Here is a 27,991-nt window from a genome sequence, read left to right on the forward strand (position 1 = left end):
TCAGAGCGAGCTGAGAAGCCGCGCCCACCTCCCGGCGGCGGGAGGGGAGCGAGCGCTCTGTGGATGGGAGCGGAGCTGGAATGGGCTCCGCCCCCTCCCGCGGGCCGTGAGCGCGTTCCGTACGTCCGGCGGGAAGCGGTGACGCGGGACGTAGCGGCGGCGTGTGTGTGACGCAGTTGCCCATGGTAACCCCGCTGCCGCGCAGAGGATGGTGAGCGGGGCGGGGGCGGCGGGCCGGGCCCGGCGGGAGATCGGGGCCCTGCGGGGGTCCGGCGGGAGATCGGGGCGTCGGGGGTGCCGGGGTGCCCATCGGGAGGCCCGGGGGGGGGGCCGCGTGGGCCATGTCGGAGGAGATCGCTCGGCCTTGGGGTGGTGTTAATTTGGGGTGTCCGGCCCGAGGATCGGGTCCTGGGGGCTGTGTTTGCATGGGGATTGGTGGATCCTCGATGCGGGTGGGAAGCAGAGCCGCAGAGGCCCGCTTGGCCCGAGGAGAGGCAGAAGGGAGGATTGACAGAAAGGACCTGGCAATGATGGGGGCAGCGTTCAAACACGGAGTGCTGGGGAGAGCCTGGGGGCATCTGCGTGGAAAGACCATGGACGGGGCAGCCAGGGGGAAGAGGTGGTGGTGATAGTGGTGGTGACCCCAGCACAAGACATGGAGCTGTTGGAGCGGGTCCAGAGCGGACCACAAGGATGCTCAGAGGGCCGGAGCACTCGTCTTATGGAGACGGGCTGAGGGGCTGGGTGTGTTCAGCCTGGAGAAGAGAAGGCTGTGGGGATACCTTCCCTGAGAAGATGTGCGTTCCCCATCCCTGGAGGCCAGCTTGGATGGGGCCTTGGGGAGCTTTGAGATCCATTCCAACCCATCCATTCTGTGCGAAAGTCAGCTGCAAAAGTCGGGGGAGCTCCGGGAGAGCTTGCAGAGTTGGAAGGGCTGTTGATAAATGGCCTTGATAAAAGGGGAGCTCAGTCTTGGCAGAGAAGCCTGGGTGTAGGAGCTGGGGGTTTGGGCATGGATAGAGCTGAGACATTACCTGGGGACTGGGAGAGACCTGGGTGGGATGAACAGTTTGGGGAATCACTGTGCTGTGCCAGTCACTGTTGGCTGGCTAGGATAGGCTGCTGGGATTTGGGTGCTCTTGGGTTTTCTGCCATGGGCTGGGGAAATGGGGATAGCGTGGGCTGAAGAGAGAAGACTCACCATGGGAAGGAATGGAGGAGTTTTGGTGCTAGTGAGAGAAAGAGATGATCTAGGGAGGAGAGGAATGCTCAAGTGTAGAAACAAATTATTTGATGGGGAGCAGGGTTCATTGAGGAGAGGAATTGGAGCCTCACTGCAAAGGTTTTGGTAAGGACAGAGGGCATTACTGGGAGACAAATGTGTGGTGATGGTGAAATGTTGCCTGCATCATGTTAGGGCGAGGCTGAATTATAGACTTGGGTGCTGGATGCTGCAGTATTTGGGGTGGAACGGGATGGTGCTGGTGGAGTCCATCAAGGACTGTCAGGAAAGAATGAGTGGGCATCAACAGAGGGGTGGGAAACAGCTGTGGTGGTTGGGGAGCTGCTACTGGGGTGCAGCGTGTGCAGAGAGCCCAGACTGAGAGAAAGAGCTTCTGTAGGGCAAAGCTGTGTTTTGTCCAGAAGCCCTCTGGATTCAAGCTGGATTAATGCACAGGAGGAGGCATAAGTGAGAACAGCAAAGGCAGCTCCTCATCTTTGCTGAGTTAATTCTGGCTGCATCCCCACCTGCTGTACCACAGAGAAAGAGATTGAGATAAAGTCTATGAGACCTGCTCTATTTTAGATCAGGTGATGATGGAGCTTGTCACACCAGGCACCAAAGCCATCACAGGATGGACATCTGCTGTGGAGATGAAGGCAGCTGCCTCCAGCAGCACCGTGCTTTGTGGGACGCATTTGGCCTGCAGCTGCTATCAGCCAAATCTGCTCTTCTGCTTTGTGATTCCTGATAAACTGGTGTAGTCTGGGATCTGGCTGTTGTTAAGTGAGTGTTTTTGTGCATGGGGAGGGTGGACTGGGTGTTTTCCAGTGCTTGTGTTATTTGGTGCAGCATTTTAATGCTTCCTAGTCTATTTTCCATTTCTGGGAGTTGTTTTGGAGCAGCAGCCTCTCAGACCATGGACTGGCTGGGCTGGGTGGCAAGCTGGGGAGCTCTGTTACCAGCTCTCTGGAGTCTCAACTTTCCCTAAAACTGAATAACCCTCAGTGGCAGAAACTCTGGAACATCAGCACATACATCCAGGACAGCTCTGCTGCCCGGGGGGTATGGAGCAGCAGTCAGAACTGATCCAGACAGCCTGACATAACAACGCACTGCTTGCCATCTGAGCTGCCCATGAGCATGTTTCTGACCCATCACGATTGCACTGGTAAGCACTGAAACCCTCTTCAGTTCTGCTTGCTCCTGCTCCAGTGATAATGGGGTTAATGCTGATGTTTAAATTATTTCAGTGCTCATCCAACTGAGTAAGTGCAGAGGGGAAGTGTCTTGTTCTGCAGAGCATACCAGCATTTCTCACAGCTGTGAGGCAGGGATGCTGGAAGGTCATAGGTGGAGCACGGAGGGAAACTTGAGCCATAAAAATGCATAGCACGAGAGATGCGTGGTGCTGAAGGCTTTGGCGCGGTTGAGCAGCACGTGTGCTGGGCTCACAGCAAGGGTGAAGGGAGATGTTACATGAAAGGGTAAGCAGCCTTCAAAAGCTCTGGAAGTACTGTGCGAAGCAGAGCTTGCGGCTTGTCTTCACCAAGTGAGATGGTATGCAACTGATGGATAACAGGGCTGGGGGATGACCTAAGTTTTTCTAAAGCTGTTGACTGAAGATGACATCACTGCATCAAAACCAGGTCTGTCAAAGTGTGACCCCATTGTACAGCTGAGGAAACTGAGTCATGGAGCGCTTGGATGACACCAGGCAGATGTTGTGCAGAGAATGCAGTACCGACATAGCAGAACGTGTAGTCAAACGTCTTCCTCCTGGCCTTAAGCTCCCATTTTTAATAAAAGCAGCAAGTATCGTTGCCTGCTGTAGGCGTATCTAGTCCTCAGAATTTTCCCTTTGCCTCTTGTCTGACATGGAGGCTGTACCAAACTGACTCCATTAAAACAAAACATTTTCCAAAGCTTTAGCAGTGCTCCGCTGCTCTAGTTTCCAAGCAGAGTTGCACATCACACATTTTTCATTTATTTACTGTTTGTGCGATGGTTTTATGGGAAACGATGTGCAGGGAGTGCAGTATATCAACAACTGGAGGAGGTTTCCAAGTACTGCACCGCTGGAGGGGAGACAAAGCGGCAGGCATCAGCAATCCCCTGCACAGGGCAGAGTGCTTCCTTGAAGTCTGCAAAGAGCAGAGGAGTTTGATTTTAATTATGAAAGGAGAATTCATGCTGGTGTTGGTTAATGCACCAAAACACAGAGTGCCGTGTGACCTCTTTGACAGAAAACTGTGTTAGTAGGTTCGAGCTGGAAGAGCTCTGTAGGTGACTCGGCTCCATTAAATGTGGGATTTCAGCAGAGAAAAGAAAGTCTGCATTGAATGACACCATATGGTGGAGACATGCAGCAAGCAAATGATTTTGTTGGGAGTTCTGCCAGAGTAAGAAGTATTGAATAAACCGTGCTCAATAGATTAATTTACTTCGGTTGTGTTTTGAAAAAGACTGGGTGATTTTATGACCATTAGTGACATTTGCAGTTCTGCAGCCGAAGATAAAGGTAATCAAACGTCATTCTTCAGGGCACCAGCTAATCAGCGCAGTTGTCAGGCCGGCTCCCCTCCTCCAGCTGTGTGTGTGCAGAACCGCACGCTGGACGGCAAATGGAGCCTCAAACATCCTCTGCTGAAAGCAGGAGATTGGGCTCAGCAAAACCTCTTGTGCTTCCCCAGGTGCATGACTCATGTGTGACCGCCTGCGAGCATCACTTGCCCCGCTGCCTTCATCTGACTAGTTAGAAATGGTGAATTGCTGCTGCATTGCTTGCTGAAAGTCAGCAGTGAGCAGGGCTGGGCTGTGCTCAGGCGCAGAACAAGGAGATGTTCCCCCTCCGTGGTGAGAGATAACAGAGCGATAGGAGAGAATTTGAGGCAGGTTCAAACTTGGCCCCTTCACCGCCGAAACCTCCTGGAGGACTGTAGGTGTGGCAGAGGCAGAATTAGCAGGAGAATCGCGGGCCGGTTTGCGGGTGTTGTGTGAAGTTTCTCCCACGGCTGTGGGGAAGGCACAAAGGAGCGGCTGGAGGACAGAGCGAGGCACTGTGCGCTGCTGGGAAATGGAACCACCACCTCTGCAGCTCATGAGCTGGCTAGAAAGGGCCAGGAGGTGAAGGTCCAACCCACGGCCGTGGCAGCAGGGGAGCAGGGGCAGGGAGGGGTGGGCGATGCGGTCACAGCGGCCAGAGAGGCACAGGGCTTGTGGCCATGGTGCGTCTTGGTGAGTGAATTCCATTTCAGCTGAATGTCCACATGCATGAGATAAGAGATTGCTGGTGACGGAGGGTGGTTTTGTTTAAAATTCATTATCTGAGCTTTGTGGTTAATAAAGTTAAACAGAATACATTTGCTTCTCTTGCCTAATAGGAATCAACTGTGCTGTGCCGTGGCTTGCGGGCCGAGCTTTATCCATGCCCTGTGTATCCTGCCCTCAGTACGAGGGGAAATTGCTCTTTCCATTATGGTCTTATATTGCCAATCTGATACAATATTTAAACAGATTATCTCAATGCTCTGTTTGTCCCAAACCAATTTTTGTTTTGGCCTATAAAGCGAATCTTCCTTTCGGCGGCTTCTGTGGTACAGGATGTAGTTACATGCATCAACTAGTTCAAAAGGCCCATCTACAGCCTGGATTTAAAGCTGAATAAACCCACAAAACCCTTAGCTAGGACTATAAATGTCACCGTATTTTTATATATGTCTGTATTTTCTTTTTTTAAGGAGAACAGGATTACTGCATGCAGCTATAACTGAACGTCCTTCGATAATTCAGTGGGTATTTTAAACCTAGCAATGATAGGCTTTCATAAAACCGCACATCCCCGTTTTCAGAGGGATGCTAATAAGATGGTTAGCTTCCCTTTCATGCTCAACGTGTTTATGAGTGCACTTACCCATTTAGTTGCATCTCTGAATTTAATGCCCCGCTCTGATTTCACAGTAATTGTCAGGAGTCATTTTTTCTTTTCGTATGTCCCCACTCACTGTCTGGATAATGCCGCCTTCTTGTTGCTGACCCCATCAGTCTGTCTCCTCACAGTGCTTGTAAAGAAAGCCCTCTCCACCAAGGATAATGATGTTTTTAAACAAGCCGACCTGACATAGAACACATAGTTTGCTTAACTCTGAGGTGACCAAGCGGCTGTCGCTGGCTGGCCGTGCCCTGCCTTGAGTTGCTCCCTATGGCTGCCCTTCTACAAAGGCTGCATGCGCTGCCATGCTGTGCTGCTCATTACCCAAACAGCATCTGCAGTTCCCTTCTGTGTTACGGATATTGCAGCCTGCTTAGTTTGTGCAAATGCCGTGCTGCCCTTGCACTCCTGCAGCCATCCCCACAGCTCCTCTGCCAGGACCCGTCTTGCTCCTCGCCCCACATGTGCTCCCTCCTTGCTCAGGGTACGTTTGCTTGCTGCACTGCCTCAAGGCCCTGCTCCTCTCCCTTGGCATTTGAGTCTCCCCTTTGCACCACCATTTGCTGGCTTTTCTACCTGATGTCCACCATGGATACCAAGTAGTTGTTTCTTGTCTCTCATTGGACCAAGTTGGTTTCAGCACTGTGTCTGCAAGCATGGAGGTGCTAATCCAGCAGCATGTGTGCTGGGAGGGTTGCTTGTCCCTTGTAGTGCCTACATGCTGCAAGGAACTCAGCTGAGTTATTTTTTCCAGTCTACCAAGCTGTCAGGAAATGCTTTCTGTCTTCCTAACTAGTATGCTCATAACACCAATTAAAAAAAAAATAGTAAGTGTATTAGAAACCAGTCTGTGCCTAGCTTTACTTAACCTTAAGCATTCACTAACTACAGAGAAAATACTGAGTGCCGGTTTTTAATAATATTTACAAAATACTACTAATCACAGTGGCCTGGGCTATTACTTGGCTCTTGATTCAAGCTGTGTACACAAACCATGTAACCTACGCTGGCGGCTACTGAGATAGAGTCCACCTCTCTGTGTTGGCCTGCTTGTCTTCCAGCCTTTTAAATCAGCTTACTTTATACCTTAGAGAATACTTTTATTTCTATAAATATCCTCCCATCCATTGGCTACCCCAGATAATCCTGCGATCAGCCGTGCCGCGGTGTCACTCGAGCAGAATATGGAGCGATGCTGATCGTTCTCTCGTAGGCTGTCATACTGGCCCAGAAATAGCATCTGTCTACAATGGGAGCAGCTCTATTAACATTTATAACAGTTCCTCTTCCCGACCCCTGGGAATTGCTCCCTGGTAGATAAGCAACACTTGGTAATACATTGCTTTGCGCTCGCTGTTTCGGAGTTGAATTCTGAAACGTAGCATCTCCTAATCCTGATCTGCTCTGGGCTGCACCGCTCCACTCTTAGCAGCGCTGAGAATAGGATTAGCATTGCAACAACTTCTTTTTTTAACCACGAGCAATAAACTGAAATAATGGGGCCTGGTTCAGAGCCCTCTGAAGTCAGCAGCAGCTCTTTGATGGGTCTGTGTTGGCTTGGGTCAGCCTGTAGGAATGGGAAATTCACAGCCTTTCCTGGGAAGGGGGTAAAATGTGTGAATTTTAGAGTTCCTGCTCTCGTGGGGAGCTTGGCTCTGCGTATTTAAAAGCCAACAAATACAGCCATAAATCTGACTGCAGGTGAAAAAACGTGCGGTGCAAGTCGGGCAATTACAGCTTGCATGTTGTAATGACGTCAAGTGCATACAAGCACTGGAGCCCATCCCATTGCTGGGCATTTTCCCTGCCCTCCGCCCCGGCATTGCCGGGCTGGGGGAGCTTCCTGCACCCACACAGCATGGCCCGTCCGCCCGCTGTGGCTGCACAGAGCCAGCTGTGGGCACCCAGCCTAGCACAGGGTGTCACAGCCCAGGCTGCAGGCAGTGCGTGCGGGCATTGACCGCCGGCAAGCAGAGCCTGCTCCTGATTAGCACCTTGAGCTGGGCCCGGCTTCCCAGGTGTTTAGCAGCCTGTTTATGGTGCAGGTGATACAGCCCAAGGGTAAGATTTCAACTTCTGCTGCTGTGGTTCTGTGCATGAGCTCTGAATTTCTGACCCTCAGCTTTCCACAAAAGCGCAGTCACAATGGCAGCCATGCAGCATCCTACAAATATCCATCAAACACAGTTTCAGTAAGTTCCTCCTCTTCTTTCGAATTGTGTATTTGTGAGCTGCATCTGCTAATTAAATGGGTAGCCAACAAATTACTTCCAAATCCGAAATGCTTGAAGGGGATGGATCAAATCTAACCTATGTTTGGATGTGGGTATATTTTCACACCGTGCAACGAAAGCTTTGACATCATGATGGGTAGTGCCACGTCCTTTCCAAACTGCCCTTTGTGCTGCAGCAGCACAGCGCTGCGACAGCAGTCCTGCAGCCCTTCATCCTAAGGACAGGTTTCTGATTGCTTGATCAGGAGGGGATAAGGAGCAACCCTTATGGCTCAGATAGTCCTCGGCTCCCAGCAGGAATATTTAGAGGGCGTAGTTCCTCTTAGCAACAAAGCACTTTGTGACATTTAGCTAATTTGCCCTTGCAGGTTGACAACAATTGTCGTCTCCGTTTTGCAAATGGGCGAACAAAACTGCTTGAGACGCGGGCCCCCATGGCCTGGGTTTGTGCTGATATCTGAACTTCATTTTCATGATTGCCCTTCGAGACATGGAAATTGTCTGTGGGAGGCTGAGCAGGATCCCGAAGGCTCCAGAAGGAGCTGTGGGTGCATTTTTCCTTGGGGTTTGCCCAGGCAAACAAGTTGCAGGAGCATCCATGTATCTCAGCCCTTCTCCTGCGGGGCTGAGGTCCAGATGGAAGCAGAGTGATTTGCTCCTCTTGGTTACACATCAGGATCTGGACCATTTTTCATCCATTTCAGAGAGGTGCAGGTCTCTGACAAAAGCTTGGGTGTGCTGCTGTAACGTGCACAGTTGTAAATGAGCTGACCTGCATATTCTGTTTCCTAATCCTGAGTGATACTGTCAGCTCAGAGAGCTGAGCCTGGCTAATGACTGAAATCCACTGTGCTTTTCTTAGCGAGGACGTGTGGTGATCTGAGATAGCTGTTAAGTGCTACATCCTGAGAATCAGAACTGCACGTGCCCCATGGGTCCGGCATGTTTTAGACAGATAAACGGGGTTTGAGATGATCAGGGAGTTACTATGAAAAGAACTGATGTCAGGTATGCCGTAACCTACAGTTAATCAGAAGGGAGATTAAATTAATGGGGTTTTCCCTCTGATAAAGATAATGAAGAGCTCGCAAGGACTTGGTTTGCAGCTCCTATATGTAATATCCTTAGGCACTGTCTTCCTGGCACAGGCAGTGCCAAACAGCTGTGTGACATGAGCGATGCAGCCAGTGGTGCACCCCACTGAGTGGCATTTGTGCTGTTTGAGACCTCACTGATGCTCTTGGAGATGAAGGAGAATTGTGGGGAGGGGGAAGAGTAGGAGAGGAAACGGGAAGAGGGAAGGGATTCAGCCTGTCCTGGGATCCAGCACTGAACAGAACCTGGGGAGCACGGCCTGGCGGGGAAAGTCAGAGGGGAAATAACAACTACAGTCTCTCTTGCTAATTTAGGGTTTACTGTCAATCCTGCGTAAACTGAAAAGCACCCCAGACCAGGAGGTGAGGATCCTCCTCTTGGGACTGGATAATGCAGGCAAGACTACACTCCTGAAACAGTTGGCGTCTGAGGACATAAGCCACATCACACCAACACAGGTGAGGAAGGCCATTTGTCTTACAACCAGACAACTCCAGACATCCTGTATATTCCATCGTTCCCCCTCTGGTACCTCCAGCCCCCTTTCGTGAAGCATGAAGGTTGGGGAGAGAGAAGTCACCCATCAGAAATACTGCAGCACTGCTCCTGTGTTGACCAGAGGAGGTTGCTAGAGAGCTATGGGAGATGCTTCCCCCCACCCTGTAGTTGCCTTGCAAAGCTCCCAGCTCCAACACCCTAATTCCAAGTCCCAGTCCCCTGGGTCTTGCGGCAGCACGTTGCCAGCCCACACCACATCCTGTTTTTCTACTTGAATGCCCTTTCAGTTGGTGCTTTAATTGATGAAATGGACCCTTCAGACATGCAGCTGTTGCTCTTTTAAGCCCGGCATTAGTTGCGTTGTGTCGAATTGAGCTGAGACCTCTGGCTTCGCGTTAGCTGGGACTCTCTACTCAGCTTTCACAAGCTCAGTCCTGCTTCTCACAGTGCCCTTGTTTTCTCCTTATCTGCAGCTCTCCCACCTCTTCCTGCACCCACCCTGCTGAGCCTTTCCAGGGTACTAACTGCATCATATGTTTCCGTAGCCATGACAGCGTCAACCCTTGACCCAGGAACACAGGCAAGCTGATGGTTTAGTGGCTGTGTTCATTTTTACCAGTGCCTCTCCCGCAGCCGATCCATCTTTGTGGCTGCCTGGCCCATCTCACAGCATGGTGCAGGCACAGGATATATAAGGTGCTAATGTCTGCCTGTGAATCTGATCCAGCCGTTCAGGTTTATGCTCTATGTGCCTTTGTTTCTGCTCTTTCCAGGGCTTTAACATCAAAAGCGTTCAGTCTCAAGGCTTCAAGCTGAACGTATGGGACATAGGCGGACAGAGGAAGATCAGGCCGTACTGGAGGAACTATTTTGAAAACACTGATATCCTTGTAAGTACTGGCTGCAGTTGAATGCTGTGTTCATATAATCCATGGTCTTGGCCAGAAAGGAACAAGCAGTGTAATGTCCCAGTTCTCAGCAACACCATTGCCATTGTAACAGGAGTTATTCCGAGTGAAATGGCAAGATTGGTTGGGTGCACTAAGAAAAATGCAGTGATGTTTGGAGAAATCGTTCAGTTGTATGTTTTTACTTCCATGGGATGGTGCTGGCTGTGGCCAGTTCCTTTCCTCTCATCTCAGGCTCTTTCAAAAAAGTGAACATCAGTTACTTGTAGTTTGCCCATCTATGGCTCCTTTCACTGGAGACTCCCAAAAGCCCGTCATGGGTTCGAGCGACTTAAGCCTCATGTATGGAGGTGGGTCAGAATGGTGCCTTCTTTATGGTTGGGGAAACTGAAGCACAGAAGAGTTAAATGTTGTGTCTGGCATCAGATAGGAAGGCTTCTGGCTGAGGGGCACAGAGAGACCCCTTGTCTTTTCCTTTGGTCCTTTCATCATTACACCGTCCTTTAATGTTTTTGACATCTTAGCTGCAGTTACCTTACAATTAGCTACAGTTGACTACCATTATAATTACACTGTGGGACCATGCCAGAGCACGTTACCCCAGGACCTTCTAAGTGCTGTCCTGACTAGTTTCAAAGAGTACCTCTAACATGCAGTCACACGTGGCAGGATGGAGACAGTCTGGGGGCTCCAGGCCCACCCCCCTGCCAAGCAGCACTGCCAGTGAGAGCAGAGAAAAAGCCATTCTAAGCAAGGTCTACAGGCTCCCATGGGAAAGCAGGAAGCTCTCTCTGAAAGACGCCCTTCCTCCCTTCTGTATCACACACATCCATACTCACTGACTTGCTGGGAGCTTCAGTTCACTTCCATAGTAGGATCAGTGCAACTAGAAGTAGAGCTTTTTGCTCCGAGGCTCACTGGGTCCTGAAGGGTCTGGCTGTACCTGCACGCTTAGAAAACATTGTCCAAATGAATATGTTATTTAAATAGGTCTAAAAAGTCCCCTAGTCTCTTCTCCAGATTCTCTTCTTCCAGTGTTAATTTGCAGTCTGATGTTTGAAGGGGCGTAAACCTGAGTGGTTGCTTTTTCAGGGGGTAATGGTGTAATCTTAAAAAGAGAAAATCTGTGTTTGAAAAAACTAGCAGGACAAAGAACACATACTCTTCTGTGGCCATCAAGAAAACATGGCATGGCTGCAGGGCTATCATGCCCACTGGATCTGAGCTCTGCAGTTGCTGGTGAGGTGAATGTAGATTTGCAAATCAAAGTCAACACTGCAAAGCAGCAGCTAGGGAATCTTTGCTACAGCCGCTGTTCAGACTGCAGAGGCTGTACAACTGCAAAACAGTGCCTGTGAGGCTCTGCTGGCAAAGCAATGAGCTATCTTGGTCTGTGGTCTTCCCCCCTTCCCAGGGTGTGCTGCATGAGAGGTGTGGAAATAAAGGTGAATTCAAAGACAGGAGATGAATACAGCTGTGTTCCCAGTCCTCCTCCCACTCTAGCTAAAGCAACGTGCAGAGAAAACCTTTCTTTTTATACGAATAAGATAGTTGGTAGAACCAGAGTCAGTTTGGAGGGAAGCAGCAGTGTGAATTCAGGGAGGGAGTAACTGATGCATATGTGGACATGAGCCTGCACTCCCTACTGGCCAGCTAGCAGCCAGTCCTGGACTGAGAGCTGTCTCCATGTTAGTGCAGTGCTTTGCCACGTCCATACGCACCAAAACTGGGATAGAAAAAAGGTAAGATCAAGTTCTTTTACCAGCTCTTGCACCCCTTACAGTCAGTAATTCATCTCCTCTTGCAAACCTGATGCAGGTCATGCCTCTGTAAATTGAGCTAACTTATCCTTTGTATTATTCCCTCATCCAGCCCCATCACTTGCAATTTTTGCCCAGCTCACTTACTCCAGGTTTTGTTTAGGCCTGCTCCTCAAAGGAGACACCTCACATGTGTTTCTTTCTCAAGCTCCAATGCGCTACTTGAGGGCTGCTCAAACTAGCGAACCATGTTACAGAACACTAGAGCCAGAAGCAAGCCTTGTGTGGGCCTCGCTTCAGAAGAAAGATGGAAATAAGATATGCCACAGTTCCCAGGACCCCTTGCTTCTCTCTTCTCCTAAAATATATTGCACAAAGTAGAAAGGACCCTTTAAGAAGTATTAAAAAGCAGGAAGTGATTGCAAATTCAAATCCATGCAGGTGCCTTTGAATGAGAGCTAGGTCTTGCATCACACACCTGTGATATTTGGAAGCTTAACCCAGGCAAATAAGGTGTGGATATCTGGCTGATTGCATATTCAGACAGGCACCTGCAGCTATTTGGCACAGTGGTTTCTGGTTTGGAAGTAGGCACTCTGCACATACTTTATCTTCTCTGCTGTGCTTTTGTGGCTTTTGCCCTGAGCGCTGTGTCTCCAGTTCTCATCTTGCAAGGTGGCTCCCTAGCAAGAAACAGAGTGGTGCAGGAGAAAGCCTGGCTGGCTGTGGCAATGGGGCTCTTCCTTGCCAGTTAGAAAAGCACCATAATATGCAAGGTGTAACCTTTTATCTAAGAAATAGCGCTCTACTATTGCATTCATGCGTTGCTAAGCTTCCCCTGAGATGTCTTGAAGGGGGAAAGATGATAATCAAGTTTCACAACCACCACTCCACATCTTCCTTCTTTCTTTCTAGACCACGCTTTCTACCTCAAATGGGATGCACAGGGGTGGGTGCTTCGGACAGAGAGGACAGGTGTAGCTGAAGCAGTACTTTTGGGATCACATTGCAGGGAGAGGCTGTGTCACGCATGCCCGTGGGCCTTTCCCCATCACGTGGCACCAGGCACGTGCGTTACTGCCGTGTCCCTGCACAGCTGTGTCCAGCCCTGCTATGTATCCATAGGCTCTCTCAGTGTGCATCAGCCACAGGGAGGACCACAGATCCCAGCTGATCAACTAACAGGCCAGTGAGCCTGCAGAGATTCCTCCTTCTCAAGGCTGGCACACAGATTCTCCTACCATTCATCTGGTCCCATTTTAAACAGCCCTAGCACTGCTCGCTAAGGGCGTACCTACAGTTTAGTAGACAGTGCTGCTAGAGATCTTCCCTCCCCCTACTGTTTGGTCAGAATTATCCTGGAAGCATGGAGTCTTGCGCTGAAACTGCCTGCAAGGATGCCATTTATCTTGATGGCAGGGTGCTGTGCTCATCTATTCCCTCAAAACCATGCTGACACTTGCTCCCTGTAGCCACCCAAGAGCGTGCATATGACATCCTAGCAGCTTCAGTCAGCACTGATGAAGAATGGCAGGGGCTGGAAGCGAAAGACTCAGTGTTTATCACCAGTCCTGTCCCTGTCTGCTGCCCCAGCAGCCTTCCCCTTCCTATAAGATGAGGTGATTCTTGCCTGGATGTTATACAGAGGTTCCCCAGTTTCTTTAGGTGTAGTTTGCTATGCGTGCTTTCTGAATTGTGGTAGCACTGCTGGAGGGAAGGAGGAGGGGTGACTGGATTTACTAATCCCTCACCTTGTGGGGTCTTTGAGGAGCCTTTTAGCCTGTGCAGAAGGCATTTAAAAAAAGGAAAGCAGGACACGGCATGCTGCTGGAGAGGGCAGGGACCCTCTGCAAAGGCAGGGAGCCTGCAGGCTGGAGAACCACTCTCACCCAGGGACAGATGTCTGCCTGGGACCTCCTCACAGACTGACATGTAGTGCCCAGCTCTGAGGAGATGGAAGAGCTCTGCAGTCAGACTTTGGGAGCCAGCTTCTGCCTGTCTCCTCTGCCACCTTAAGGACAAGCTGACAGCTGAAGACAGAGTCTTGCAATCTGGATCCAGCCACCTGTCCCAGGAGGTCATGGTAGGACAGAAACTCAATGTCACCAATATATTCAAACTTCATCTGTCCCCTGAGTGCTATTATGTGCCTTGTTGGCTTATGAGAAGGTGACATGTTCTGCTAGAAAGCAGCTTGGTCTATTCACAGCTCTGCAGAGCTTGGGCGCTGTTTGCTACGGTGTATGACCATATCTGGATCCCCATGTTTTGCCATCCTGTACTCAGCTCCAGCCTGTAAGCTGGCCATTTGCAATGATGCCAGGCAGTCTCCAGTTCTCTTCAGATAACATGGAACTGGTAAGAGCATCCCCAGTACTGCCACAAGCAACTTTCTGATCCTTACCACATGGCTGTCCACTCCCTTGGGTTTTAAAAAAGGAGGTTCCTGTCTAAACGTCATGATGTTTTCCCAACACTGGGTATATAAATAATACTAAGTATCTTTGTGCCCAAAACCATAATTATTAGGCTTAGCTCATTTATATGATACTAAGGAAGAGTGTCTTCTGGGAAAAGTAACTTTTTCCCCTCATTTCTTTTTCAGATCTATGTCATTGACAGTGCAGATAGGAAGAGGTTTGAAGAAACGGGTCAGGTGAGTTACTTATGCCCAGCTTCCTTTGAAGTAACAGAGTGCTTCTGAGTGCCCCTTGCTCACAAAACTTAGAGAGATGATTTTGTTGTTTATGAGGAAAATTTGCATTTCAAGAGAGACCTGCCTTTCAACATCAATGCAGATTATTTTGGTAGATGTGAAACAAGGAAAATAGGTAGCCTAATTCCGTTTAAATAGAACGGTTTTCATTAAAACTATACAAGAATAGCAAACAGAGCCCCATACTAGAAGAAAAAAAACAAAAAAAAACTTTTCTAAGTCCTTTAAACCTTGCCAAACCAAGACCCTTAGGAATCTTATTTTCTTATTTACGAAGTTGAAATGGAAATCATATTGACTTGATTGTCTTTTGGATGTAATTGAAAAAAAAAAAAAACCAACCCAGGAACTTTGTAACTAGGACTGGCTAGAAAATAAGATTTCCGTTCTGCAAAGTTTTGATGTTTTGTAATGTTTTGTGTTTTAGGATGGAACAAAAATAGGACTCTTGAACTTTGTTACAAAAATTGGAAAGTGACAGTGTCTCAAAATATCTAACAGCAGATTTGCCCCTGAAATGGGAGTCAGAAAGGAGGGATTTAACCTAAAGCCCTCTGTTCTGCCTGTTTTGAAGGAGGCACTTGATCTTTTGTCTCTCTAATCTGAAGGGCACACCCTCACAGAAGGACTGTTGGTTATTTTAGGAGCAGGGGAAATTTCTCTCCTGTTGATGCTGTTTTGTTTTATAATCAGCAATTAAATATTCATTAGGCAAAAGAGAGGGGGAAGAAGCAGAAGTGTAGAGCACTTGCCTGAGTCAGGTGAACTCAGACTGGACCCCTCACATTTCCACAAATAATTTGATTTCAGTAAATCAGCTGTGTCAGATGAAAGACCGATTTTGTTGAAAAATTCCTGGCCAGCTCTGTTTATAACTCTGTTCTCTCGCCCTGGTTTCCAAACCAAACATTGCTTTTCAGGGGATGGAATCAGATTTCCACTGCAGTTTAGCATCTCCCTGACTGTGCTCCTTTAATCCAAAAGTGTCTGGCTAGTGAATGAAAGATATCAGGACAGCATCTGAGAGAAAAACCTTTCCAGCTAAATAAGGAGCCCACAAAAAAAATCTCATCTACTCATCTCTCTGCAATACCAGCAGTCCCTGCAGGTTGAAGTTCTGCTGGGTTTGCCATATGCTGCATAGGGAAGTGACTTGAGACTGCTTGTTTCATGTGAGGCCATTGCACAACCCTAGACATGAAGTATTTCAGCCATCGTTGATCTACTGTAGATTCAGATTTGGGCTATTAAAAGACTCTCTTTGAGTCATTCAGTTTAGAATGGACAAACCCATTTCTCAGGATGCCACCCAATGTGTACTCTGCATATGGAGCCAAAATCCAGCTAGCAGGGCTGACCTAGCTTGTCTTCAGCTAGCCAGTGCCTTCAAAAGCATTGCCACTTTCTTGTGGGATTTCCATTTCTGGTGGAAAAAGGAAAAAAAAAAAAAAAAAAGAAAAAAGTCCTCTGCTGCTCAAGTTGCAGTTTATAGAACTTGGAACAAACCCCTGAAAGTCATTATTAGTGAAGATATCAGGGCTGGTGTCAGCGGCTGCTCAGGTACAAATGCCAGTCAGGCAGTAACTTAAAACAGATTCCTCATCCTGCCAATTTACATGTTTTTTGCTGTTTCATCAATTTTGGTCTCTGGGGAGCAGCGACTGGTAAAACACAGAGCTGTAGCCTTTAAGGCAACTGCTAATTTCAGACTAAGATGAAGATTTTTGTAACCTGTAATTGGAAGAAATAGCTTTTGAACCTTGGGCTCGGATGATTGTATACATTTTTCTTCTCTTATAATAAGAACACTGGAACACGCTCTTCCAGCATTTGCCCTAAATATATTTCTAATTAGAGACAACCACTGGTGGTTGAAGGTTTTCTTCCCTTGCCTCCCTCCGCCTTCCCCTCACCCTACTCTCTTGTAAATGATATAGGAGCTGGCTGAGCTTTTGGATGAAGAAAAGCTTGGTGGAGTCCCCGTGCTCATATTCGCTAACAAGCAGGATTTGCTGACGGCTGCCCCTGCTTCAGAGATTGCCGAGGGACTGAACCTACACACAATCCGTGACAGAGTCTGGCAGATCCAGTCTTGTTCGGCTCTTTCAGGAGAGGGAGTACAGGTGAGGCACTGGAGAGGGCTTGCTGTGCCAGCAGGCCATCTGCGAGACAGAGATCCTTGTCTGCGATCTGCAGGGTGGGGCAGCGCTGGCTGCATGGCGAAAGAGGGTCAGCACGGCCAAGCCCTCACTGCTCGCAGCACGGGTCACGTATCTCACTCACCTCCTGTGTGCAGGGGAGGGGCAGCTGTGGGCCCTGGGGATCTCTCTGTCCCTGGAAAAGGGGAGCCTTCGCCTCCCCACCCGGGACCCCTTGACCGGGCCAGATGAAGACATTGATTTATTTTAAAGAGACTGCTGTCAGGTTAATCATTTTCACAAAACAAATCGCCTTCTACTATTAACCCCTTTGACTGTTACAAGTGTGCACTTTAGAAATCTGATTTACCTTCACTACTAATGTCATTTGGCGTTTTGCTCAACCCAGGCGCCAGAGAACAGCCGATCAATTTTTCTGATCTGAGAAACACGAGAGCAGCATATGGGGCAAAGACCACTTCTAATGGCAGCATGTGGGGCAGCACAAACCCTCACAGGGGGCTGAGCTGTGTTCCTGAGCTGAACTGTAATAGCTGCGCCTTGTAGCCAGTTCCTGCAGCATAGCAGCTCTTTGTAATGTAAATGGGACCTGGGTTTGTTTATTTCACTCTTAGGCTTTCCTGAATTAAATATTTGCAGCGCTCCCAATCCAAGCAGTCAGGATTATTCCCTTCACTGATACTTAAAGAAACAAAATCATGAAGCCATTTATCTCCACTGCAAATTCAGTGAATTCCTTATTTGCAGATGCTACAGGGCTGCTCAAGATAGCCAGATCTCAAGCTGAGTACGAAGAGTCAGAGCAGAAGCCCACAGTACTGAGTGGGCAATAAAATGGCAGATGAAATTCAGTGCTGACAAGTGCAAAATAATGCACGTGAGGAACAACAACTCTAACTAGACATATATGATGATGGACTCTAAATTAGCTGCCATTACTCAGAGCAGATCACTGGGAACAGCAGCTTAGTGCTCAGCAAGGGCCAAAAAGGGAAAACCAAATGCTAGGGAGTTGCCAGTAACTAGAAAAGGAATTTCTAGAAAACTCTCTTCTGTAACAGAATAAAGGCATGGTAGGCACCAGCCTTGAACACGACATTAATTTCTGCCTTTATTCCTATCTAAAAAGACTTCAGCAGCAGTAAAATCAGAGTCCAAGAAATTGTGTTGAAGGGTCTTACGCTTAAAACATGGCCAACTAAAAGTACAAAGGAGGTTGCTGAGGGCCTTGTCCATTCAAGCTGTAAGCATCTCCAAGCATGGAAATTCCCCCATCTCTCTACACAGTACTTTCCAGCACTTAACTGCTCCCATCAAGAAAAATATTGTCCAAATACCTGCTCAGAAGTATGAGAGATTTGAGGATCTTTTTTTGAGATTATTTTGAGAATGATCAGCAGTACAGAGTGACATCTGTAAACGAGGAGAATAAATAGATTGGGACTTGCAGCTTAGAAGAGAGAGAGCACGGACAAAAAGCGAGAATGTCTTTGGGGTTTATGGGATACAAGTGACAGACTATATGTTGTTTTTTCCACATTGCTAGAGGAAGGAGGTTCCTAGTGAAGCAACAATTTAAAACAAGTAAAAGCTGCTTCTTCGCTAGTTGCATAATTGAGTTGTGGATCTCTTTGGCTGAAGATGCTGGGGAGACCAAAGGAATTGGTTGGCTCAGAAAAATATTAAGCGAATTTCTAAAGAGCTCCTCAGACAAGATCTGGGGATAACTTTTGGGCGAGGAGCAGCCTGGGCCATAGACTAGGAGAAAGAACCCAGTTCCCACTTGTTCTTTCCCTTGGCGTCCATTGACCTGATCCCTTACAGTAGTTATTTAGCTTTGAATTTCTTAACCTCACATTTAGACCTAAATGTTTCAGATGGTGTCCTTCAAAGGCCCTTAGCTAAAATACAAATTGAGCTATGTTGTAACCACCCTTGTGAAAAGCTTCAACTCTGCAATCTTTATTTTGAAGCAGTGGTCTTAAAAGGGAAATACATTCCTCAGTGGCAGTGTATGTTGAAGTCCGAAGAAACGTGATCGTGATTTAAGATAAAGTGAGATTGCAGTTTCAAAAGGTTGCAGACAAATCAGGCTACCTGCTTCCTTCCTTCAGGCCCTCCTCTGTTTTATCTAAGTCCAGCTCTTAAGGGCAGTAGAATGGCAGATGAGTTTCTGGGAGGAGTGCTGGATGTGGAAGAGCTACATGACAGGAGGTGGCACTTTCTGTTGATGAGCTATGAAGAATGCCTCTTTTCCAAGCTGATCTGCAGGCTCTCTGAAGCGCTCTGCGCACTTTTTTGTTGCTCAGTCTTCCTTTCTGTGCCCTCTCCTTGAAGAGTAGTGCATCTTCGCATGCATTCAGTTGACCAGAATATAAGCCCAATGTTCTCACCCAGAGAAATTAAATCCAGTTCTGTACTTACTTGCAGAAAACAGAAGACGAGAGCTAAATTAAAGTATTTGCAGCCCTATAGATTTTGTTCATTATGCTTATCTAGACAAATTAATTTAGATGCAGGGCAGATAACGTGCTGTTGTCCCCAGTCTCATTGCCCTAAATACTGCAGCTTATTCCATAAGTGATTGTTGCAAAAAGGCAAGTCACAAATTCTCTGCAGCTTATAGTAAGAGCCCTTGTATTTCTCTTGTGCCATAATTCCAGCCCTGTCAAATCAGGCAGCAAGGATGCCAAGCTCTCCTTCTCTTGGCAGTTCATTGAACAGAATGTTTTCCAAGATGGCTTTTAAACTAAAGGATCTTAGGTGCAATTGGGTCAGCCCAGAAATAAAGAATGTCTTCATCCCTGGGACTCTCAGAAGACAACATGCTCAAAATGTAGAGGAATCAAATAAAAACTTGTTGAGAGCACGAGATGAAGAGAGAAGATTTTGAGAATTGTGGTACACTATCTCTACCAGTGGCTCAGAAGGAGGCCATCTATGTGTAGTTAGTGATCAGGTCACTGGTTTAAGGACTTCTTTGAGAAATGACAATGAGTGACAGAAAAATAAATGAAGATGTGGAAGCATCAGGTATTCAGATGAAAGGCGAAGAGCAATCACACTAACCATCACTGCTGATGGAATACATTAGCTGGAGTAAAATCACAGACGTCACTGATGGATTTTGCAGGGAAGGGTGGTAGCATATCTAGTACTCAGCACACAGAGGTACAGAGTTCATAGGAGAAGATTTTTGTGATAGCTTGAAGGAAGAGCAATGAGCAAAGATAAATAATGCCGATACATGAAGGAGAAATAGTTTGAAGGTCATTTAATTAGTTTAGCTGCTAGCACCATGGTGTATAGAATTGGGTAGTTAAGACTGGGGATTTCAAGGTTAATGAGATTAGATTATGGTTAATAGAATGATACAAATTTAGAGAATTTAACTATTATTTGAATTGGGTTATTTAATAAAACTGTTAATTAAGGAGGGAATCCATATTGTCATCTTCTCTTTTAAAATTAACCATCAGGGACTCAGGAAGAAGGGCCCAGCAATGTTCTGGGCAGGCTCAGGAGAAAGGTGGCTGGGTTAACTGGAAACCCCATACAGGAAGCCCTCTGGAAGCCAGCTGGCCATCTTGCATTGTGCCAGCTGAAGACTTCTTTACCTCCAGAGTGAAATCATGGGCAACACTTGTCTGCTCAATCACCCTTCATAATATCATTGCAAGAGGAGCGACATCCCTCACCTTAGAAGCTATTTCAAACAAGCTTTCTGCTTGCATATGATTTTAACCTTCTGACTAGTTATCAGTCGGGAAAGCCTCATCTCCCTGCCACGACTGTTTGGACTCTGCCTCTAGAGCAGCAGCGTCCTGTTCCAGCTTATACTGAGACCCCTGTGTGTGATACAACAAATGGGGGAGGTGATCACCAATTCCAGCAGAGAAACACAAGGGAGACCTTGCCTCACAGCAGCTCTCCATTGCCACGTGGGCTCTCCTGGGGTTGTGACCACGTCTCTAATTGCTGTGCAGAAGCTATGCATGTTCCATCCTGGCCAGCTGGGATGAGGTGAAAGCTAAAGGGAGTCCCCTGCTTTTGCTGGAGATGCTTCTCAGGGGGCAGTACGTATTAAACACGACTCAAGACTTTGGATCAGTCTGTGCTCTGCAGCTCATTTCTTGTTTGAAGCAAGAATCTTGGATCAAGGCAGCAGGAGCTCAGCCTGCCCTGAGGAATCTCCTCCAGGGCGATGCTGCAGCATATTGTGTCCAAAGTCTCCCAAGCATAATAGCACCCAGGAGACTATTAAAAGCCAGTGGAAATGAGAGTAGCCACTAAACTCTAATTTATGCCAGAGCCAGTCTGAGCTGAACTGCTTACTTCTCCCTGTTGGGCTCTATTCTCCACTGGGAGAATGGAGCCCAAGACCTACATGTTGCTGGTACTGCAGTTCACCACTCTGACAGGGGCAAGATTCAGAGCAGGACTCCCAGCAATCTTTTGTGTTATATCCTCTGAGCTAGGTTTTGTCTAAAAGATGTCTAAGCCACAGCAGGCTGGCCAGATATCTCCCACATCTTAAGAAGGTTCTGAGGCTACTTGTGAATGTGATTTTAAACCAATTTTGACTACTGCAGCTCTCCTGGGGCAGGCAGAGCCAGTTGTGATGAGGAAAAGCAGCAGTATTTCCAGACTACAGGGCAAAGTCTTGTGATTTTTAAGCAGGGTAAAAAGAGACTCTACAAAGTTGCGTTGGGGATACAAGCTCTCAGAGGACAAAAAAGCGTGCACCCAGGCAAAGGCAAGGATGATATACTTGTGGGAGCCTATAAAGCCTGCCTGTATGCTGAGCAGAGGTGCAAAGAAATGACAGATAATGAAGCCACACTTACAGCTTGCAGAGGGAGAAGAAAGCGGCAGTTAAAATAACATACACCAAAAATGCTAGAGATGGAGAATTTTGTACTTGCATGACCCAATTTGTTATGGCAGACAGAAGATTACATGAAAGGATTAAGCTTTGCTGTCCTTAAGGTCACATTAGGGGTCACAAGTGTGTGGCCTTGCCTGATCCCTGGCTTGCAGGGGAGCAGAAATCAGGATGCTTTTTTATGGGGTGGAAGGGACTCATTCACTGCGTTTGAAGTCAGATTACTTCACTCCCTCAGCCACAAAGCTGATAATGCAGAGAATAAGCAAGCAGTGGGCTAATCTCAAACAGGACTTTGCATTCCTCCTGGGGGAGGCTCTAGCAGTTCTTTCCCAAAGGGTGTCACAGCACAACTCCCCTGGCACAACAGCAGACGTGACTGCAGCGAGGCGGGGTTGCGCTAAGCAGCGTTTCTCTGCAAGGAGCATTATCCTCTTCCCTGGAGTTCTCTCTCTTTGCTTTGGTAAAGTTTACTAGCTGCTTGTTAAGGAGCTAAGAGAGCTGAAGCCGAAAGATCTGAAGTCTTTCCCTGGCTAAGTTTTCCCATGGTTGACTTGAGGCTGGAATACTAATATTGTATCCGTCTCCATCCTCAGCATATCTGCCTACGTCTCTGTCTCAACAAAGCAGCCCAAGGACATCTATCAAGATCTAAATGTTACTGTAGGGACTGTACTTTCTGCACAGAGCCATCTTTTAAGCATGCAGATATAGGGACAGAAAATGCAGGGACAAAGGATGACTGCAGCTGACTCCTTGTGGACTTGACTCTTTCAAGCATCTTTTCCTCCTTCCCCTGTGCTTTCCCCACAGAGCTCTTTGTGTTTGTAACAGCTTCTCTCCATTTCTCTGTCTTAACAACCCCTTGTCCCACTTCAGACTTTAGGTAGAAAAACTGCAAACGTACCTTCTTGTTTCCTTTGCCTTCCGTTGCATTTGCTGTTGCACTCAGGGCACTGCAGAAAACGTGCCCTGACAAAGTTGCACCAGAAGCTGCAGCATGGCTGAAGATGAGGAAGATACATTGCATGTAGAGCTGGCTGCATTCGTTTTCTCTTTATCACTGTCAGGCAGGGAGATACTTACAATTAAATGTGATTTTTCCTGTCAATTATCTCGTGCCAGAAGAGAGTTTTAAAATCAATTCCTGCTTTAAAAGTTCAGCGACCTACTTACGAATTTCAAGCCTGTTTGGAGTTCACCTTTCCTCTTGCATTTTGCTATGTCATTCTTTTGCCCTCATTATATGCTTGATGCAGCCAGGCTCCCAGCCATGGTAAATCCCATCATAAACTCTGCTTTATGACCCTCACCACACCGGTGCTAAAACGGTCTGTCTTTCCCCTTCCTGAGCTCCCTGATGGCAGCAGGCAGAGTTTTAATCACTGTGAATTCAGGTTGTGGTCAGATTAGGTAGAAGATAGGATGCGTGTTTGTTGTTTTGCAGTGATGTATTGTTTCTGGGATTACTGTGCTGAATAGCAGAGGGTGTCAGCTGATATTTATTACTTAAAGCTGTCTCAGCTGTTCTGGTTCAGCAAATAAACCTACATTCAAAATGAATGAGGAGCTCTGCTTGCCTTGTATGCCATGATGTGTGCAAATGTGATTATTGCTTCCGAGGCAGGGGAAGCTGGAATCGTTGTGGGAGCGTTTTTAGTTATTTATTTATTTTCACTCTTTGCAGGCAATCACGCGCATTTCTAAAGCACACAATGGAGCCAAAGGCTTGACACCTCTCTTCCCTGCCCCATTGTTAAGCCCTGGCATTCCGCTGGCTGGGAAGGCTGGCTCCCTCTCTCTCTAAAGCGATAAGCTTTAAACCATGCTATTGATTGCTTAAGGCGTTACATGTTTTACACCTAGGTTATCGGTGTTATTGAAAGGGGAAGACACAAAGCTACTGGGCCTTAAAATGAATCTACCTCTCGTCTTTCCCCATTTGCTCTGAGGATTTCAGACAATTTGTTTTACGCGGATCTCTGCTGTGGAGATAAATAAATGAAACTGGAGGCAGCAGCCCTCCCCGAGGTTCGAGGTAGCAGTGTTATTAGTACCTGGCCCCACACATGCAGCCAGCCAAACTGGGCTTGCTTATTCTTTAACACAGCATGTTGACCGTTGAACATAATGCACCAAAATCCTCCCAGAGCTCCAGAGTGGCTTTCACCCAGTTTACAAGCACAACCATGTCCCATCCCACCTGCCTTCTTTCTGCCCGTGGCACCAGCAATGCCTTGTAGGTAGGGTAGGGGTGGGTTTGATGGGACACAAATACGAGAACTGTGCATCCTGCACTCCATTCTCTGCACCTCACATCAGAGAAGCATCAGGAGTGGGATAAAGTGTCGCTTTGTCCTTCAGTGGCATATCCCGTTCTGGGACCTCAGCAAGAAACTCATGCTCAGTTATTCACAACTGAAGAGCTGCCCTATTGCTTGCAATAGCAAGAAGTAGTAGCTGCACTCGTTTTTACACAAGTACCCTAACGAGTGTATCGGCATCGTAAAACATGACCACCTCTATTCTCACTGTGTTATCCCACAGTGCCTGTTTCTCAGAGGCACAGAGTCTACATGCCATGATTAAAGGGACTTTCGTCCATCTGAGCTGATGTGATTTGCCTGGGGACACACAGGAGGCACGCAGCTGTGCAGAGAATTAGAGGCACGCTCTGAATGTGGAGCTGGCTGTGTAACAAACAGCTTAAAATGCACAGTCTCAAAGACAAGGTGGCATGGCCAAGGTTGCACAAATGATCTGAACCTAGAATTGAGCCTCGATCTGCTGCTGACATACCTTAACTGCAAAGTGATCCTTCCTTGCAGGACCGAGGCATAGTGACACGATGAGATGATGATACTTTTTATGGTCAGAAGAAGGATTTAATAACTGAGCAATGAAACGCTTGCTTTTATGCACGGTGGTTTTGGGCACAGAGTGCAGGCATGGGGCAGAGGAGGACTGGAGATTCCCTTTCCCTTCCCTCAACTAACACTGCCTTTCTCTGTCTAAAGGACGGCATGAATTGGGTGTGCAAAAATGTCAATGCAAAGAAGAAATAAAGCACTCTGAGCTGCATGGAAATGGAGGAGCGGTGGGAGCAGAATTCTAGCCTGAAAACACTAATTTGCTGCTTTCTGACCAAATGTTTTTCCATCTGTGCACAGCTACAGCTGTTAAAAGAAAAAAAAAAAAAAGAGAGAGAGGAAAAAAAAGGGAACACCATCGGTTAAAACCTACTGCTGGATTTGGAACTTGACCTGCTCTTTAGTATCGTTTTTTATCCCAATAAAGGAATTATATATTTCCTCCCTATGCATAAATAGTAGTAAATGTCTGATTAGCCAGCAAGTTTGTAAGCAGAAGCAAGACTGATTCAGTGTGAAGCAGAGGGAGTGGTGAGTTACTGTAGTTGCTTAAATGCATAGGAGCTGCCCTATCTGTGCAGGCTTGCAGTTGCTGAGGACACGCTCAGGTGTCAGTCACAGCTTTTCCTCAGTGACAGATAAAACGTGGTTTTGTTACCAATTGTGGGTAGTTTCTTAAAAAAAACTGATAAGGAGTCATTTGTGTAATGAGGGTAGAAGACTTCAGCATATTCCTATAGCCATAAAAGAGGAGTTTGATCATAACGAGACACTGCTACATTGCGACGACGCCGTAGAAGGAAGAGGGTTATGTGTGTATAATTGAAGCTCTTTACAATTGGAATAATGCAGGATGAGCGTGCCTGGGGCTTTTCTCGCAGCTGAAGGAGAATTTAGCCCGGCGTTTCACCTTGAGCCAGCAAAAACGTGGTTCCTGTGTTCAGTAAGCTCCATATGTGAGATTAGTCTTGATGTTGAACAATCCCTGTTGATTTTCCCTTGATGTTAAGGCAACTCCGCAGCAAAATGCAATTAAGTCCGTGATTACTTTCTAGAATGAGATACCAGGTCCCAGGCTTCCTCTCTGCAGTGTGCAAAACCCATTCTCCCGCCCTCCTCAGCAGCCCCGCATGGAGGTGCCCCCAGCCCGCTGCCAGCTGCAGCTCAGCCGGGTGGAGGTGAGGAGCCCGGCAGATGGGAAACGCTCTTTATAGCGAGGGTTTGTTCTCCCCTGAACTGCCTTTCCTGCAGAAGGATGCGGTTGCTGAGATAGAAACGCGAATGCGTTTTCCACCTCCTTGTCCGCGATTCAAATCTATCCCCAGCTGACAGCGGGCAGGAGTCACTTGGCGCGCCAAAGCAGCCACGTCCTGTTGAAGCGAGCGTGGTGACTCCTGGGCCAGTTTCTAACGCACAGATGGTAAAATAATCCCGCTGCCCTGCTTGCCAGCTTTGTTTGCCGCCTGCCTGCGAAAGGCCAGGGCTGGCTGGGGACCGCCCTACCCCTTCCACCTCTTGCAGGCGGGCGGCACGGGGCGAGCTGTGTGTCCTGCGGCATGTGGCTTCACCACGCACCAGCGAGCTGACTCATGGAGCCAGGCGGCCAGCTGACACCCCTGGAGCTCCACGCCTCGCTCGTCCCTTCCCCTGGACATCTCCAGCTCACGGCACAAACATCTGCACTGTGCGTGAAGCCGCCTCCGTGTTAGAGCCCGGCAGATTGAAATTGTCTGGGGCCGCTTCCAGGTCCCCCCGTACATGGGGATGGTTCAGGGGTTGGGCTGCGCCTAGTTCAGCTGTCATTGCTGTGGCTGGGGGCAGAGGGACAGCTGGGACAGCAACTGCTGCAGCGATCCAAGTGTAATCTGCCTGCGTCTGTGAGTCAGCACCCTGAGTGCATCTGTCTGCAGCCCAGGCGGGACGTGCAGACGGAGCGATGCAGCCTGCTGCAAAAAGCAGGGCTGGGAGGGGAGCGGAGGCTCCATCGAGCTGTTAGGCAATAGCTAATGACACAAAGAAGTGACACGCTTCCAGTTGGCGTGCATTGAGCAAGGAGTCGTGAGGAGAGATGTTCATTTAAACAGAGCAACTGTGTTAGCTTAAGGGGAGCCTCAGGAAGCTGAACCCTCATGTTTCTGGAGCCAAAGGAGGAGAAATGTATCCCAGCACGTGTATGAGAGATCCCCTTTTTCTCCATATCCGCACATATGCCTGATGAAAGTGCTGTAAAGCATTGCAGCCGCTTCTGGAAGGCACTCTTTGCTCTGTGGGAAACAGTCCCAAGCTTTAGGCTGGCACTGGGTGCTGAGTGAAGTGCTTTGGCTTCTCTCCTCTGCCCCATCAGAACAAAACCCCCCTGGGGGCAGAAGGGAACCCTCCTCACCTGCAGAACTGCAGAGCTAAGTGCTGCCCTGCTCTCTGCTACTTCTGTAGGCTCCCATCAGTTATACTTGGAAAATGTGTATAAAATGCTGTAAATTTACTCTTGCTCCAGTTTGGAAGGAAAAATTGCCTTACTGAACTCAGGATCCAGAAGCGTTTGCTGGCTCATTCCTTATGTTTGCTGGTTGCTTGGTCCTGCTCCAGCCAGAGCTTCGCCTGTCATCTGGTAGATGAATGTGGTCTACCTGGGAGGATGGAGGTGGAGGGTTACAACGACTGAAGTAAATCATCTTGCAGCAATGGCCATAAATGCTCTCTGTACTGTAAGCTCTGTGTATTGACCCGGTAGAAATGTAAAGGGATGTGGGGTCCTGCTCACCTGCCACTCTGCCCCCAGCAGCACCCGGCTCAGTACCACCTGTGAAGCTGGGAACACAAACGCTGCCCCTCTGCCTCCTGACCCACGTGCTTCATGCTAATGTCCTGAGGAGGCTTTGTCCTTCCAACTCTGCTTTGCCCTCTTTGAAGTGAGATCCGAGCAAAGCAAACCATCTCATTGGTATGGGTGGAGCTCTGCCGCACATTGCATCGATTCATAGATTTTTAAAGCCAGAAGGGACCATTATGTTCCTCTCTCCTGACCTCCCGCATAACACAGCCCATTAAATTCCACCCAGCCAGGCTCGCTGCAAGCTCGATGCCTTCGCTTGAATGAGAGCCCCTCTGCCAGGCAGGCAGCAGCCTGATTTAAGGCTCCGAGTGACGGCCGACCCCAGCCCAGGCACGAGGAGTCTGTCGCAGGGGTTAATTCCCTTCCCGGGGGGAGGCTGTCGTGCTTCACTTTCACATCATTAAATCTGGTTTTACCTTTGTGATAGATTAAAGACGCCTCTCCTGCCCATTGGTGTTCTCTGGAGGGGAAAGATGATGGAGAAGTGAAATTCTCCAAGGGCACAGCAGGAAATGAGGCTCTGATGTTTGCAGCGGGAACTCGTGCTCAAACCCCAGCTCCCCAGTTGGCTCCGATGGAGAATTTCTCTCCTTCCCTCGCGTTGTTCCCCACACCCCAGTGCCACCCCTCATGTGCTAGAGGCGTTTTTCTCCATCAGAACTGTACCTGATCAGCAGACGGCGTTGGCTGACCGCAGTGGGGTGAGGCCTCTCCAGCACTGCCTCTTCCATCGTGGTCCTGCTGTGGCCAGGCCCACACAAGCTCTTTCTTTTATGTTCCCTTTCTGAATTCCACCAAAAAGGGGTGTTTGCAATACCTGCTCGTGTTGGTACTCGGTGTATGGTTTAGATGTCTTTGTCAAAAAAAGTAAATCATTAAA

At 48.2% G+C, this 27,991-nt stretch overlaps 1 protein-coding gene across 1 annotated transcript; it reads left to right on the forward strand.

Moving 5' to 3' along the window:
* Positions 1-114: 114 nt before the first annotated feature.
* On the forward strand, positions 115-27,781 carry ARL3 (ADP ribosylation factor like GTPase 3). The gene is made up of 6 exons (XM_042818143.1): positions 115-211; positions 8,797-8,940; positions 9,754-9,870; positions 14,254-14,304; positions 16,302-16,487; positions 24,426-27,781. Exons 1-6 carry the CDS (start codon positions 209-211, stop codon positions 24,471-24,473), a joined length of 549 nt encoding a protein of 182 aa, XP_042674077.1. The 5' UTR covers positions 115-208; the 3' UTR covers positions 24,474-27,781.
* Positions 27,782-27,991: the final 210 nt, after the last annotated feature.

Source organism: Centrocercus urophasianus, unplaced genomic scaffold (genome assembly GCF_019232065.1).
Source record: "Centrocercus urophasianus isolate 14NV4802_14NV808 unplaced genomic scaffold, USGS_Curo_1.0 seq_17, whole genome shotgun sequence".
Classification (NCBI taxonomy): domain Eukaryota; kingdom Metazoa; phylum Chordata; class Aves; order Galliformes; family Phasianidae; genus Centrocercus; species Centrocercus urophasianus.

Bases quoted from the DNA above. Each gene is read 5' to 3' on its own strand.
- ARL3 (XM_042818143.1), top strand. The intron at 8,941-9,753 runs GTGAGGAAGGCC...TGCTCTTTCCAG, and splicing joins GCCACATCACACCAACACAG to GGCTTTAACATCAAAAGCGT. The intron at 9,871-14,253 runs GTAAGTACTGGC...TTTCTTTTTCAG, and splicing joins TTGAAAACACTGATATCCTT to ATCTATGTCATTGACAGTGC.